Below are 12,390 nucleotides of genomic sequence, written 5' to 3'. Positions count from 1 at the left end.
ATGCAAACCACCAATTGGTGTATATGGTCGAGTGGGAACATGCTGACCGCATGATACAAACTGTATAGATCAGAGATTCTACTACGAGGTGTCCACTCCACTCTTCAAACGTACGTCGGTACCGGCTCAAAAACTTGATGAAACTCGACATATACGATACGATTCTATATTAAACTTTTTGAAGTCGACCAAAGGCCGTGGGTACGGACGGATGTTTGATCCAGAAGAGTCACCCAATTGGTTCAGTCTACCCATAGCCAATATATCTCGATCCAGGATATGGAGGACAGTCCATCTACAAGCAGAGTTCTATATTATATCTGACTCGCCTGAAGCAAGATATGGGCCAGATATACGTCATAACTGTCGTAGGATAAAGAAACACCCACAAGTATTCGTCACCCGGGAGGAATGATACACGGCAATAGGCGTGAAACACAAATTAACCGTGCTGTATGACTCGCGCTGAAGCTCCACTTCGGGATCCTCATTTAATGCTAGAAGAGATCCCCGACGTAGGGAAGCACTGCCTTTCGAAAAAGCCGAATTATGTGGGTAGTATATGCCGTGCTCCACATACGAATATCATCTCTGTCGTTCGGTAAGCATAAGGCACAGTAGTTTCAGGGAGCAGGGGGCACCAGGTGCTATTACCATATATAATATCATTTGATCTAATTGCTCAGAGTCGTTCGCCTACAGAAAAACATAATTCCGAGATCAGCTGTGGGGCTATGATATCTTGTGAGCGATGCGCATATTCCTAGCCAACAGGGATGAAGACAGTGTCACCCAGGAGAAAAGCTGGAGGTAAAATTGTAGACACTTTATGTTATTACACGTCGTAACAGCTATGGCCTTACCGCGGGGGCACTCAATTGTGCTAAGGGAAACCTTCTTCATAGCCCAAACGTCGACGGCCTTAGAGATACTACCTGCTTATCCCCATAATTCTAGCCAGCGTCGTTGGGGTCACTCCCCTATTTAGGCCAATCCCTTGCACTATTATTGTACCAAATGACCCGGATACTCTCGGATCCAGCTCCTCGACTGACAGATCCACCAGTGTCAAAGGAGTGGAGCTTTCAGACTCTAGCTGGGGCAAACCCACTGTCCAATAGTGCCTTTCTTTCTCCTAGGGTCGTGACCTTGTTGTGTGTATAACTTGAGGACTGTTAGCCGAGCTTCGCCTTCGTCCCACATTTGGAAAATGTAAAAGGAACCAGGCAGTTTGCTCGTTTAAGCTTTTTAGGGGTTTCAGGGAATTGCTGACACATAAGCACACAATGACCGGCGACATGATCAGAACTAAAGCCCGCTAATGTAGACTAGAAAAGCTTCTGTCGTAGTCAACGTAGACAATTTGGGATTTTCCTATGCTGTTGGACTATCTTTAACATGCTCATTGTCGCGCACTACTTCGAACATCAAAGGAGCGGTAATACTAAGTGGATCACAGGGCACCGCATCCTATATTACGGTGGGTGCTTCATTTCGCTTTGAGCGCCGTCGCACATCATTGCAATAAGCAACTTCGTACAATGGGCCTGGTTAAATTGTATGCCTGATAAATCTTCCGCTGTTTAGGGAAACTTGACGATGTTACCATAGCTTGCGGGCCTTTCCTATGCCAACTAACAGATGATACATTTGGATCTCCCGAATGCTCTGTATCACGAATGAACATTTGGCAGCTGTCTTCCTGGCTAGTATATATAGTGGCAATGATGTTGAACTGATCATTTTGAAGAATGAATAACTCTGTAAACCCTAATGTATTTTTATATACCACCCAATGCGCACATTCTTTGGCGTGAAATTCATACACAGTGTTAGATAGAACAGACTACTGTACGAATAAAAGTATACACAAGTTCAATGAGACTTCCCTTCTGTTCCACATTCTAGTCCGCACAAGACTGAACGAGTCCACCCTTGTATGGCCAGGTTCGAACATAAATGTAGGATGCACGACCGAATCCTTGATGCCTTTGTAAATTGCGCCCCTGTAACCTAGCCGAACAATTAGATTTAGTTCCCTGCATTTGTCGTCTTCCAGATTCTTCCTAACATTTTCTAAAGCTTGAACCAACGACAGAAGGTGGATATCCTCTTCACGGTGCCGGGTCTCTTCCAGAGATTGTCAGCTTCCATGAAAAGATCCTATGTCCATATTGAGGCATATCTCTTGTCCCGCTGGCACCTGCGTGATAATAATGTTTGGTGATAGGTCAGGGTCACGAGGTCGGCGGACTATCCTCTTTCTTTTAACTAGTATACTAGCCATGCACAAACCGCTGGAGCCAACTGATGATCCACGAAACTGCGTCCGTGCAAGTCTCCTGAGCCTAGCATGCAGCTCACACCGCATCCATTGTAACCTCTTGGATTTATCCACCATTGGGCAGCCCGTACTTTTCTCTCTATTGCATGTCATGCTATAATGGACATTGACAACGCTGGGATACTGATTGCAATATACGTCCTAATAATACCCCGTAGAGGTAAAGAGTGGCCAGCATATCATATTCTATCCCTTCTTATAATCATATGTTCCCATCCCAATCCAATCGTCCAAGGCGCGTGAGCTGGGTGCAGGATAACAGGAAGCCTTCCCTATCCGCTACAAGCATCCCAGTCACAGTATTACATTTTGAAATCTCATACTAAGACAAACTAAGTTGCATCTGAGGTTTTATTCTGATACCCTGTTCGGAGTGCTTGTATTATAGTAGGAAAGACTCACCATCGCACGTTGTCGCCTTAGAACAATAGAAACCAACAGACAAGAGATGACACAATCTAGGCCATTCAAGGCTCAACAGTAATATAATATGAATCCCGTAGGCTAAAAAACGTTCTACTAAAGTTCCCACTCGATGCATGGTGACAGTATGAGTTGATCTGATGAATCAAAAAAAATTCTTATCAATCACATCACTTGATACGCATTGGTAGTGATCTCTCCCAAAGCCTACCATGATCTTACACCTGACTGTATGCGTGTATCCCCAGCCGTCTGGAGACATCTACTCTAGGCACGGACTCTGGATACTAAAATACACACTTTACACCTTTCCACTACTTTTGCGTCCATGTATAAAATTGAATACAAGACTATCACATTCCTTGCACCTTCTTTTGCACTTCTCTGTCCAAGCCTTACGTGGTAAATAGGGAATCCGCGGGAAACTTCACAAAAATCAGGTTGTTTTCTACGCTCTGTGGCCGAACAACTGCCTATAATCCACCACATAACATGCTTAATCTTGCTCAATGAATGTTGTGAAACATAGAGTTTTATTTGCACAAGCCGTATTCAGTAGCACAAGGTTGGATGGCAGAATCGAAGGTCATATGATTGCTGTATACTGACAATTCCAGGCTCTGTGTCACTATCAGCCGAATGCAACTCTTTTGGACAGCTTCATGTCGAGACATAACTAATAATCGTCTGTAAGTCTTATTGTATGGTTACTTAAACAGGCCTACTCATTCTAAGCACAATTTCAATCACCATACTCCAACAGTTAGATTAGCCTTAGCCTTATAAGATATCCAACGCATCAACCACTTCCGAATCGCTCTGGCAGAACTTGAGGTACCATTTCTTTCTTTTTAGATTTATTTGTTTATGTTTAGTTTTATTTTATTTTTTTTCGGTTGTCATGCAGACAGCCGATCATTTATCACTGTCGAGCATCAGGCAGAACTGTTTCACTAACCCCGTTGGATGTGATACGTTGCATAATGCCCAACCCTTAGCTCAACTACAGATAGGGTGTTATGCGTGTATAAATAAGTACAAGAGATCAACCGGCATCGACTACTAACTTCAGCTAGGATCTTCACTAGTAGGTGATATGACGAGTCGTTGCTACTAACCCCGCACGACTGCGCCTTTTGCCTTTGAATGAGTGCACTCTAATTTGTTGAGCCTATAAATTAGATTTCGCTTGGATGTATGCCAAGTACTCAGAAAACCGAGGTTGGCTTGTAAATGACCTTCACATATATCTAGGAGGTAGAAACACGATTGAAGCCTACTAAACCTGACCCCAGTCAGTCACCACTCCCAGTGTATGCACTGGTGATGTACCCCAGGGTATCGAAGTGAATTAAGGGTATGTTGAGGTTTTGGTGCCCCGTCACAGTATATAATAATATTTTGTTACAGACAATCGTCTATGGACATGTATAGGTTGATTGACACGTTTCTTGCAGTCGTCTCTAGTATACGACGAATACATACCTAGCAACGTGGACAAGATGGTCGATGCAGACAGCAAACCCACTGCTGAACACGATGAAGTCCAGTCCGATCCCCCCCGTCCTCAGGGCAAGATATCTGTATTAGAAGATATCAAGCGATCCCCCAAGGTGGCAGGATACTGTCTCGCCCTTACGTCTGGCATTATCCTCTATGGCTATGACTTGGCCGTTGTATCCAATGTCTCGTCTATGCCCGAGTTCCAGTGAGGACCCTTCTACCCCTTGATCTTCACGAGGTATCCTAACATGACAAAGGCGCGACTTCGGTCGCACGCTCAATGGCCAGTTGATCATTCCGTCCCTCTGGCTGGGTCTTTGGAATGTCGCGAGTCCCATCGGAGGCATATTCGGGGCCATCTTCGGGGGTTACGTGCAGGACCGCCTCGGTCGACGTTCTTGTCTAGCGGCTGCAAGCATCATCTCGGCAATAGGTGTCGCGATCGCCTATGTATCCAACCTCCCCGTCGGGATCGATGGTCGGCGAGCGGTTTTCTTCATAGCCAAGCTATCCCAGGGCTATGCTATCAACATGTTAATGTGCACAGTGCAGACATACATGTCCGAAGTCCTGACTCCCACGCTGCGTGGCCCGATCCTTGCCTTCTTTCCTCTTTTCACTTTACTCGGCCAACTAATCGGTAGCATCGTCGTCTTCACATCCCTAAAGGAGAAAGGCTCAGGTGGCTACCTGAAGTGTTTCATCTCACAGTGGCCCTTCTCGGCCCTCCCCCTTCTCGTCTCCATTATCCTCCCGGAGAGCCCAACATGGCTCATTCGCAAAAACAGAATGGATGCAGCCCGGAAATCCCAACGCCGGCTCGACTCACCCAGAGTGGATTCAGAGGCAGCCATAGAGAAACTGTGCTCGTCCATTCGGCATGAAGATGAACAAGCGCAAAACCACGCCGCCAGCTACCTTGAGTGCTTCCGAGGCAACAATCTTCGTCGGACAATGATTGTCCTATTCGCTAATGTGATCTCACAGCTCTTCGGCCTAACCCTCTTGTCCAAATCTAGCTATTTTCTACAGATTGTCGGCATGGGGGCGACCAATAGTCTTCTGTTCCTCGAAGTTGGAATTGCACTTGGTCTGGTCGCCAATATAATCAGTATGTGGACACTGTCTCGGTTCAATCGGGTGCCACTTATCATGATTGGTTTGGGTATCACAACTCTCCTGTGGACTGGCATGGGGATACTGGGCTGTTTCCAGGGCGTGGTGACCATTTGGTAAGTCCTGCCGTGAGACTATGTTTACGCTTTGCATTCCGATCTAATGGTCACTATCTAGGTGGTCTGCAGTCACAATGATGCTAGTCATCACCGTTTGCGGCGCAACAGCTTGGCCAGCATCCTATGCCGTTGGCGCCGAAGCATCTTCGCTCCGTCTGCGTGCTAAATCACAGGGCTTGGGATGGGTGGTCAACGGATTATCGAATGGGGTCTTTGGTCTCGTATTGCCGTACATCTTCAACCCGGACCAGGGTAATCTGCGTGCCAAAACAGGGTTCGTGTATACCGGCTTCTGTCTGCTGGGTTTGGTGGCAACGTGGTATGTCGTGCCCGAAATGAAAGATCGGACGCCTATGGAAATTGATCGGATGTTCGAAATGCACCTCCCTGCGCGGAAGTTCAAGACACAGACGTTCAACGATGAGAATGCAGGAGCTTCTCCCAAGCATCGGCCCGCAACTCCTGTGTAGATGATCTCCTACTTAGTTATGACACTCAAATGTCGTGGTATCGATTGTTGCACATTGCAAGTGTCTTTTTACTTCGTTTCTATCTATCATATCAGTCAACCCTCGATACTGAGAATATTTACAACACGCTCAGGGAGAGGCTGGAAGACTGATGCATAATCATGCGTGAAACATAGTCATAAATTGAAGTTTTATGTACAGGTTCGGCTTGTTTTGTCCTTGGTCAACTCAGTAAGATAGCAACACATATGCTACCGGACATGCCGCATTTCTTATAAACTGGGAGCGTACAATCGCACCTTTGGAATATTCACGCGCCTCTCAAGACACCTCCTCGCAAACGCTAAGGTAGTATGAATAGTTCCCTCCAACTCTTTTCCTTCTTATCATCAATCTCTCAGTAGGCATTTCTAGGAGCTCGCTTATGAGAAAGCACAGCCTTGTCCTGATCCGCTATACCCTCTGTAGATCTTGTGTACCCTACAAGATGCAGGAGTAGTGGTCAGGTAATGGCGCTAACGCCGTGGCTGTAGAGATAGGCGCTTAATGGGAGCGTTGAGCTTCATAACTGTAGGGTGAAGCTGCTCTATCACTCGGTCGCAGCCTGGAGGGCCTTCTTTTTACCCTTCTTGTGAACACGTTGGTCATTCGGGTCGAAGCCACCGTTGCCCCATAAGGCCCATTCTTCCGTCTCCCTCATATAGTCCTCAGGGCGGAACGGCGTACCATCGGCTTTCTCCTTTTCCAAAAGTTCAAAAAAGCGATCGTAATCAATGCGAGAATGCCATTTACCATTCACATGGAACCGCGTCGAGGCAAGCAGCACACAACAGCTGTGGGCATGCTCGGCAGCAATTCCGTAGTCCAACCCGCGGCGCTCGAGCTCCTTGTTCAACGAAACAACAAATTCTTGGATCTCTTCATAGAAAGGGACGTTTTGCATGGTTAATCCTGCCCCCGCGCTAGTACTAGTACCGCAGTAGGTCACACCCTTGATCTCAATGAAGCACGGCAATGCTTTCTCGACCAAATTCGCGTAGCCAATCACCTCATCATCGACGTTAAATCCTTTAACCAGGGTGAGACGGAACACAGTTCGCTGGACATGACGCTTTTCCCGTAGAATATCCAGGCACCGCTGGAATCGTTCCCAGAAGTCTCGATGAAGAGGGCGGTCAATCTTGCGTAGACTTTCACGGTTGCTAGCATCGATCGAGACGTACAACTGGGTCACACGATGCAGCGTTTCAAGCTGATCTGGATGCTGAGCGTTGCACACCAGGAAGCTAGAAATGTGCTCGTTATGCAACATGTCCAAAAATTCATTGATATGAGGGTAGAAAATCGGCTCCCCGACCAAGCTCAGGGCGCAGTGGCGAATACGCATCGCCTCTGCAAATCTCTCTGCACGGACACCAGGAACACCACGCATCATCTTGATCTTTTTGTAGTGACCCTCCTTAACACCTTGGAAAATCAAGTCTGGCGAATCGACCTTCCAACGCCAAGTCGTCCCGACAGGGTTGGTGCCATGGCGCCAACAGAAAATACATTTGTTGCTGCACGAAAGCGAAGGGGTTGCCTCCATGCACAGGTGGGATCGAATACCGTAGAACGAGAACTTGTAACACGAACCTCGGCCACGCAAAGCGGACTTAGTCCAACGGCAGATCTTAACACCGGAGTGAGAGCCGACGATAGTATATCCTTGTTTTGTGAGTGCAGCGTATGTGGGAGACGTCTTGGGAACCATTTCCTTCACAGTTGATTGACTAGGTGCCGCGGACTTGCCCGCTGTAGTAAAGTCGACTGGGACAGGACCAGATCCGGACTGCTCATCAGAGCCCATCTTGATATCCTCTAGATCAACCACATCTTGGTCATTACGTCGTTTAGAACGGTTTCCGTCGTTTTCTTCGTCGTCCAGGTCCTCCTCGTCACTCTCCAGTGGATCACCGCTACCAGGAACGCCTTCACCGAGACCACCATTATCAAGGATGTCGACCAAAATATTCTGCAAACCCTGGGACCACTCTTTTAAAGCAGATTCAGCATCACTCTTAACGTCACCAAGTCCTAGGGGGTACGCTCTCTTTTTGCCAGTAAGCTTCGCCATCCAGCGATCTAATTCCTTAGCTTGCGAGCAAAACCCTTCTTCCTCGGTGGGCCAACCCTCTTTATCGCCGAACCCAAAAACAGAATAACCAGCCAAAGTTGACAAAGAGGAGGTGTCGATGCGGAAGTCGTGGTGGGTTTCATCCAAATGGCCAAGAAAAGTGTTGAGGACGGTGTCGATATTGTAGGTAGGGATCAATAAGCAGTATACATAGCGTGTGCCAGGAGAGGTGGATGGAGGCTTCGGGGCCGTGGTGAAGTAATCGTCAAAGTCAATGTATGACAGGTCGTGGATTTGAGGAGGAAGAAGGCCACGCTCACGGTTCTCGGGGTCGGCTCTCTCCTTCGCGGCGGTCCGCAGATCCTCTAGCAATATCTGAGCGTATCTTTCCGTAGTCGCGGTCAACGAGGCGAAGAAAATGATTGGTTGGATGAAAGACAACGGGGGTCCCTGGTCCTCCCGACGGCGCCCAGCTACCTTGAGTGGCTTTTTCCCAGATACTCTCTTAGGTCCAGATACAACCTTCGGGACAGGGTCATTTCCACTAGCAGGCTTTGTAACACTTTTCTCCGTGACTGCTGGTTTCTCGCTCTCACCCGTACGGGTCTGTTCGAATTTCTCTGGGGTTTGGCTCCGAGGTGATGGCGGGATTGAGGACGCAGTTACGGCTTTGGACTTGGGTTGGAACTTGCGATAGGCCTGCAGAATGATAGCGACTGAGGCGATAGCGATAAGAATAGGGATACGATAGGAATGCCAGATGGTCACAAGACCTAGATTCGTCAGCAAGGTCGTTGGTTTTAGATGATGAATATATGAAGATAACAAGAAATATACCTTCGGTCAGCGAAAGTTCGGCCATGGTAAGTTAGCGACGAGGCTCTCCTTGCCTAATTAATCCGTGCGAGGTCAATGCCTCTTTTTTGTCGAAGATAACGACTCAGAGCTGAATGTTTAAGAGGGGCAGCGGGGAAACCTGCAGTGGCATCGCAGATTCCCTCCAGGTTGAGCAAAGTTCGTCTGACGAAAGGACTAGTAATAACTGCGACTAAGAGAGACACAGCATAGGTAGTCTCCTACAACGGTGGGTTTTGGCGAATGGCCGTTGTTGAGTTGAGAGAAATATTCGAAATATTAGCCAAAAAAAGTTCGATGTTGAGAAACTTCGATGTCACGGGGGATTTTTCGCCTCGACGCTGATTGGCTCCCGCACGAGTTACCAGATCAGGCCCTTGCATGCCTCGACACCTGATTCAACTCAACAATCGAATTCAGTTCAGTTTAGCTCTCCTTCTTCATCTCGGCGACTACTCCGATACCGATTATACCAACTAATGGATTGCGATAGTATATACTAACTAGTTATCTTTTCAAGTCATTCTCGACAGACGATTGATCCATCCAGTAAGTCAAACTCCATCCCTCACGCTTATCAATCTCTACCCCAATCTATATCAGCGCCATGATAACGCCATACTTACTAAGACGAGGGTCTTAATAACCTGCAATATCCGCGTCAATCCGTTTTTCATTATTAATTGCATTGCGACTTGCAGGTACCAGCATACTACTGGCACACGTCGACTAAGACATACAGTGGAATTTGGACAGAACACGGAGTTGTCGGATCCCTTCTCTCCCAACACATATATAGACCACCGCGTGTCCACTAGGCATGATGCGCGATAAGGGCGATCCATTGTCCAACGAGAAAGAACACCTTTCTCAGTCCTTCAGCCTTGAAGAACAGGCTGTCGCGCAATCCCTTCCCGCAAGACTCACCATCGGCCAAAAAATGGAGCGCGCTCTTTATTTTATCTTCCTAGCGTTCTTCCTGATGATGACCGCACATAGCCTCCGGTCGGAACCCCTAGGGCTAGGCATCTCAAGACATCATAAGACCTTAACCCTGGAACAAAGAGTAGACAATATCCTGCAGAAAACTCCATTGATCGGTAATATACAACGACTTTCAACTATTTGGGTGTTAACTTGCTAAAGCGGAAACGGAAAATACAGATGGCCATGATGATCTTCCTTTCCTCATCCGCTTGAAATATGGGAACCATATCTATCAGGACAATTTCACTACAAAATTCGTTCATGGCGACTTTCCCGGGCACGTTGACCTGCCTCGTCTTTCCAAGGGCAAAGTTGGTGGCACATTCTGGAGCGTGTTTGTGGAGTGTCCCAAAGACTGGCAGGACTTCTCTGATGCCAATTACGCTCTAAGTAAAAAATATTCCCAATGTGTCTCCCTAACCATAGTCGACTAATATATATCAGGTGTGCGTCAGACAACGGAGCAGGTAGACTTGTGGCTCCGCCTGCAACAAGCCTATCCGGACACCTTCTCCACGCCTCCAAATGGTACCACAGCTCTTCAGCCCTTCCTGGACGGGAAGATCATCTCACCGATGGGTATGGAGGGCCTCCATTCTATCGGAAATTCACTTGCCCAACTGCGTCATTTCTACGCGCAGGGTGTATCGTATGCAACGCTGACCCACAATTGCCACAACCGTTACGCTGATGCTGCCGTCACCGAGCTCCCAGACGGCAGCGTGAAGAAGGCTGACCCCCTTTGGCACGGTATCAGTGAGGCTGGAAAGGCCTTAGTTTCTGAGATGAATCGGCTCGGGATGATTGTTGATCTGTCCCATGTAAGCGCCGAGACCATGCGAGACGTCCTGGGCGCAGGCAAGGACGACTGGGCGGGCAGTAGTGCGCCGGTCATCTTCAGTCACAGCTCCGCATATGCCGTCTGCCCTCATCCACGTAATGTACCCGACGATGTGTTGAAGTTGGTCAAATCACGGAATTCCCTAGTGATGGTTAACATTGCCCCGGGCTTCATCTCGTGCAAGGCTGGTGATAGCCCGAACGGGCTCCCTGACTTCGTCCCCGAAAATTCTACCTTAGAGCATGTTGCCGACCATATCATGCATATCGGGCATCTTATCGGGTTTGACCATGTCGGGTTTGGAAGCGACTTTGACGGCATCGTTTCCGTCCCTCGCGGCCTAGACGACGTCTCCAAATTTCCAGACTTGGTAGCCGAACTCCTCAGAAGGGGTGTCAGTGATGAGGATGCGAGCAAGGTCGTAGGAGGCAACCTGCTGCGCGTTTGGAAAGAGGTAGACCGCATTGCTCTTGACAAGCAAGCTAACGGAGCTCTGCCTCTCGAGGATGATCTTCCTGAGGCGTAAATGCGGTCGTCTGAAAACATAGTCCCATCTCTCTACTCACGGATACCTGTCCTTTACCGCAATGGATATGCCACATATCGTAACGAACTCCTGACTGCTACATTGACTGGATTTGGCGGGACATTAACACCTGTAGTTTGGTCCGCTTTTTAGATAGATGTCGACAGGCTACGGTGATTGTCTTTGGGCTGCATTATCTGGCGATGATATCAATCTTTTCTAAAGAAAAGTAAGGCGCTTGGCTTCATTAATGTTTCTCGTCATTCTATGTTATTCTAACTGTAGCATAAATGCCTCCATCTCTATTAGAACTCAGTGGGCTACCAAGCGGAATGCCTTCATAAGATTCCGACCCTCATCCTCCAAAATCTTATACTTCCCCTTCCCTTCCAACCCCAACTTCACTTGCTCTTCTGTTGCCCACTCAAACGTCGAATGCTCACTGGGCTCCAGTCGGACCCTATCCTCCCACCGCTGCACAGCGTCACCCTCGACCTCAACCGTCTTCTCCCCGTCCGTTCCAGCATTCTCCCCAAAAACGCCTTGAGCCTCATGAACCTCTACCAAGAATGAAAACTTAGCCGCAAATGTCATCTTCCCGTTCTTCTCTTTCGTCCACTCCTCCACCCCGACCAAATCCACAATCCTCGACACATGCAACCCACTTTCCTCCACGACTTCACGCGCAACCGCTGTCAAAATCGTCTCGTCTGTCTCCTCGCAGCCTCCGCCCGGGCCCTCCCAGTAACCGGGAAGGGAATCCGTCAGGGCACGCTGGAGCAGGAGGACTCTTGGTTCGCCCTCCTCATTGCTTTTGTTTTGGGAATCACGTGAGAAACGAGAAAAGACAAGTCCCCCGACTATGAAGTTGGTCCATTGCGGCCTGGCGGCTTTGAAGCTAGAGAGGGGGATATTGTACTCATTTAGGTGGAGTGGGATTGTGAAAGTGAGGTCTTGAGGCATCTTTTCTGAGATCTTTTATTGTTTGGTTTGGTTGTTTAATGGGTTGATAATTGGAATATGTGGAGATAAATCTTTCGGTGGAGAATGGCGTTGATATTAGAATAAATGTATTCTGTGTTTTTTTTTT

At 47.9% G+C, this 12,390-nt stretch overlaps 4 protein-coding genes across 4 annotated transcripts; 2 read left to right on the top strand and 2 right to left on the bottom strand.

Moving 5' to 3' along the window:
- Positions 1–4,269: 4,269 nt before the first annotated feature.
- Positions 4,270–5,975, top strand: BDV27DRAFT_170517 (general substrate transporter; the record flags this gene model as incomplete). Its single annotated transcript, XM_032075317.1, has 3 exons — positions 4,270–4,475; positions 4,528–5,502; positions 5,564–5,975. 3 exons carry the CDS (start codon positions 4,270–4,272, stop codon positions 5,973–5,975), a joined length of 1,593 nt encoding a protein of 530 aa, XP_031920536.1.
- Positions 5,976–6,117: 142 nt separating this feature from the next.
- BDV27DRAFT_86255 (flavodoxin and radical SAM domain protein) lies at positions 6,118–9,198 on the bottom strand. The gene is made up of 2 exons (XM_032077800.1): positions 8,929–9,198; positions 6,118–8,864 (listed from the first exon to the last, which is right to left on the bottom strand). Exons 1-2 carry the CDS (start codon positions 8,951–8,953, stop codon positions 6,565–6,567), a joined length of 2,325 nt encoding a protein of 774 aa, XP_031920535.1. The 5' UTR covers positions 8,954–9,198; the 3' UTR covers positions 6,118–6,564.
- A 464-nt stretch (positions 9,199–9,662) lies between these two features.
- BDV27DRAFT_86253 (dipeptidase) lies at positions 9,663–11,456 on the top strand. The gene is made up of 3 exons (XM_032077799.1): positions 9,663–10,046; positions 10,111–10,323; positions 10,378–11,456. The coding sequence occupies exons 1-3, from the start codon at positions 9,767–9,769 to the stop codon at positions 11,298–11,300; spliced, it is 1,416 nt and encodes a 471-aa protein (XP_031920534.1). The 5' UTR covers positions 9,663–9,766; the 3' UTR covers positions 11,301–11,456.
- On the bottom strand, positions 11,457–12,353 carry BDV27DRAFT_86244 (NUDIX hydrolase). The gene has a single exon (XM_032077798.1). The coding sequence runs from the start codon at positions 12,261–12,263 to the stop codon at positions 11,613–11,615; it is 651 nt and encodes a 216-aa protein (XP_031920533.1). The 5' UTR covers positions 12,264–12,353; the 3' UTR covers positions 11,457–11,612.
- Positions 12,354–12,390: the final 37 nt, after the last annotated feature.

Source organism: Aspergillus caelatus, assembly GCF_009193585.1.
Source record: "Aspergillus caelatus strain CBS 763.97 unplaced genomic scaffold BDV27scaffold_455, whole genome shotgun sequence".
In the NCBI taxonomy this organism is placed as follows: domain Eukaryota; kingdom Fungi; phylum Ascomycota; class Eurotiomycetes; order Eurotiales; family Aspergillaceae; genus Aspergillus; species Aspergillus caelatus.
This window is presented reverse-complemented; position numbering and strand designations above follow the sequence as displayed.

Excerpts from the sequence above, each read along its gene's own strand:
- BDV27DRAFT_86253 (XM_032077799.1), top strand. The coding sequence starts at position 9,767 with ATGATGCGCGATAAGGGCGATCCATTGTCCAACGAGAAAGAACACCTT. Across the intron at positions 10,047-10,110 it reads GCAGAAAACTCCATTGATCG|ATGGCCATGATGATCTTCCT; the intron begins GTAATATACAAC and ends CGGAAAATACAG. Across the intron at positions 10,324-10,377 it reads TGATGCCAATTACGCTCTAA|GTGTGCGTCAGACAACGGAG; the intron begins GTAAAAAATATT and ends AATATATATCAG.
- BDV27DRAFT_86244 (XM_032077798.1), bottom strand. The coding sequence starts at position 12,263 with ATGCCTCAAGACCTCACTTTCACAATCCCACTCCACCTAAATGAGTAC.
- BDV27DRAFT_86255 (XM_032077800.1), bottom strand. The coding sequence starts at position 8,953 with ATGGCCGAACTTTCGCTGACCGAAG. Across the intron at positions 8,865-8,928 it reads CGAACTTTCGCTGACCGAAG|GTCTTGTGACCATCTGGCAT; the intron begins GTATATTTCTTG and ends TGACGAATCTAG.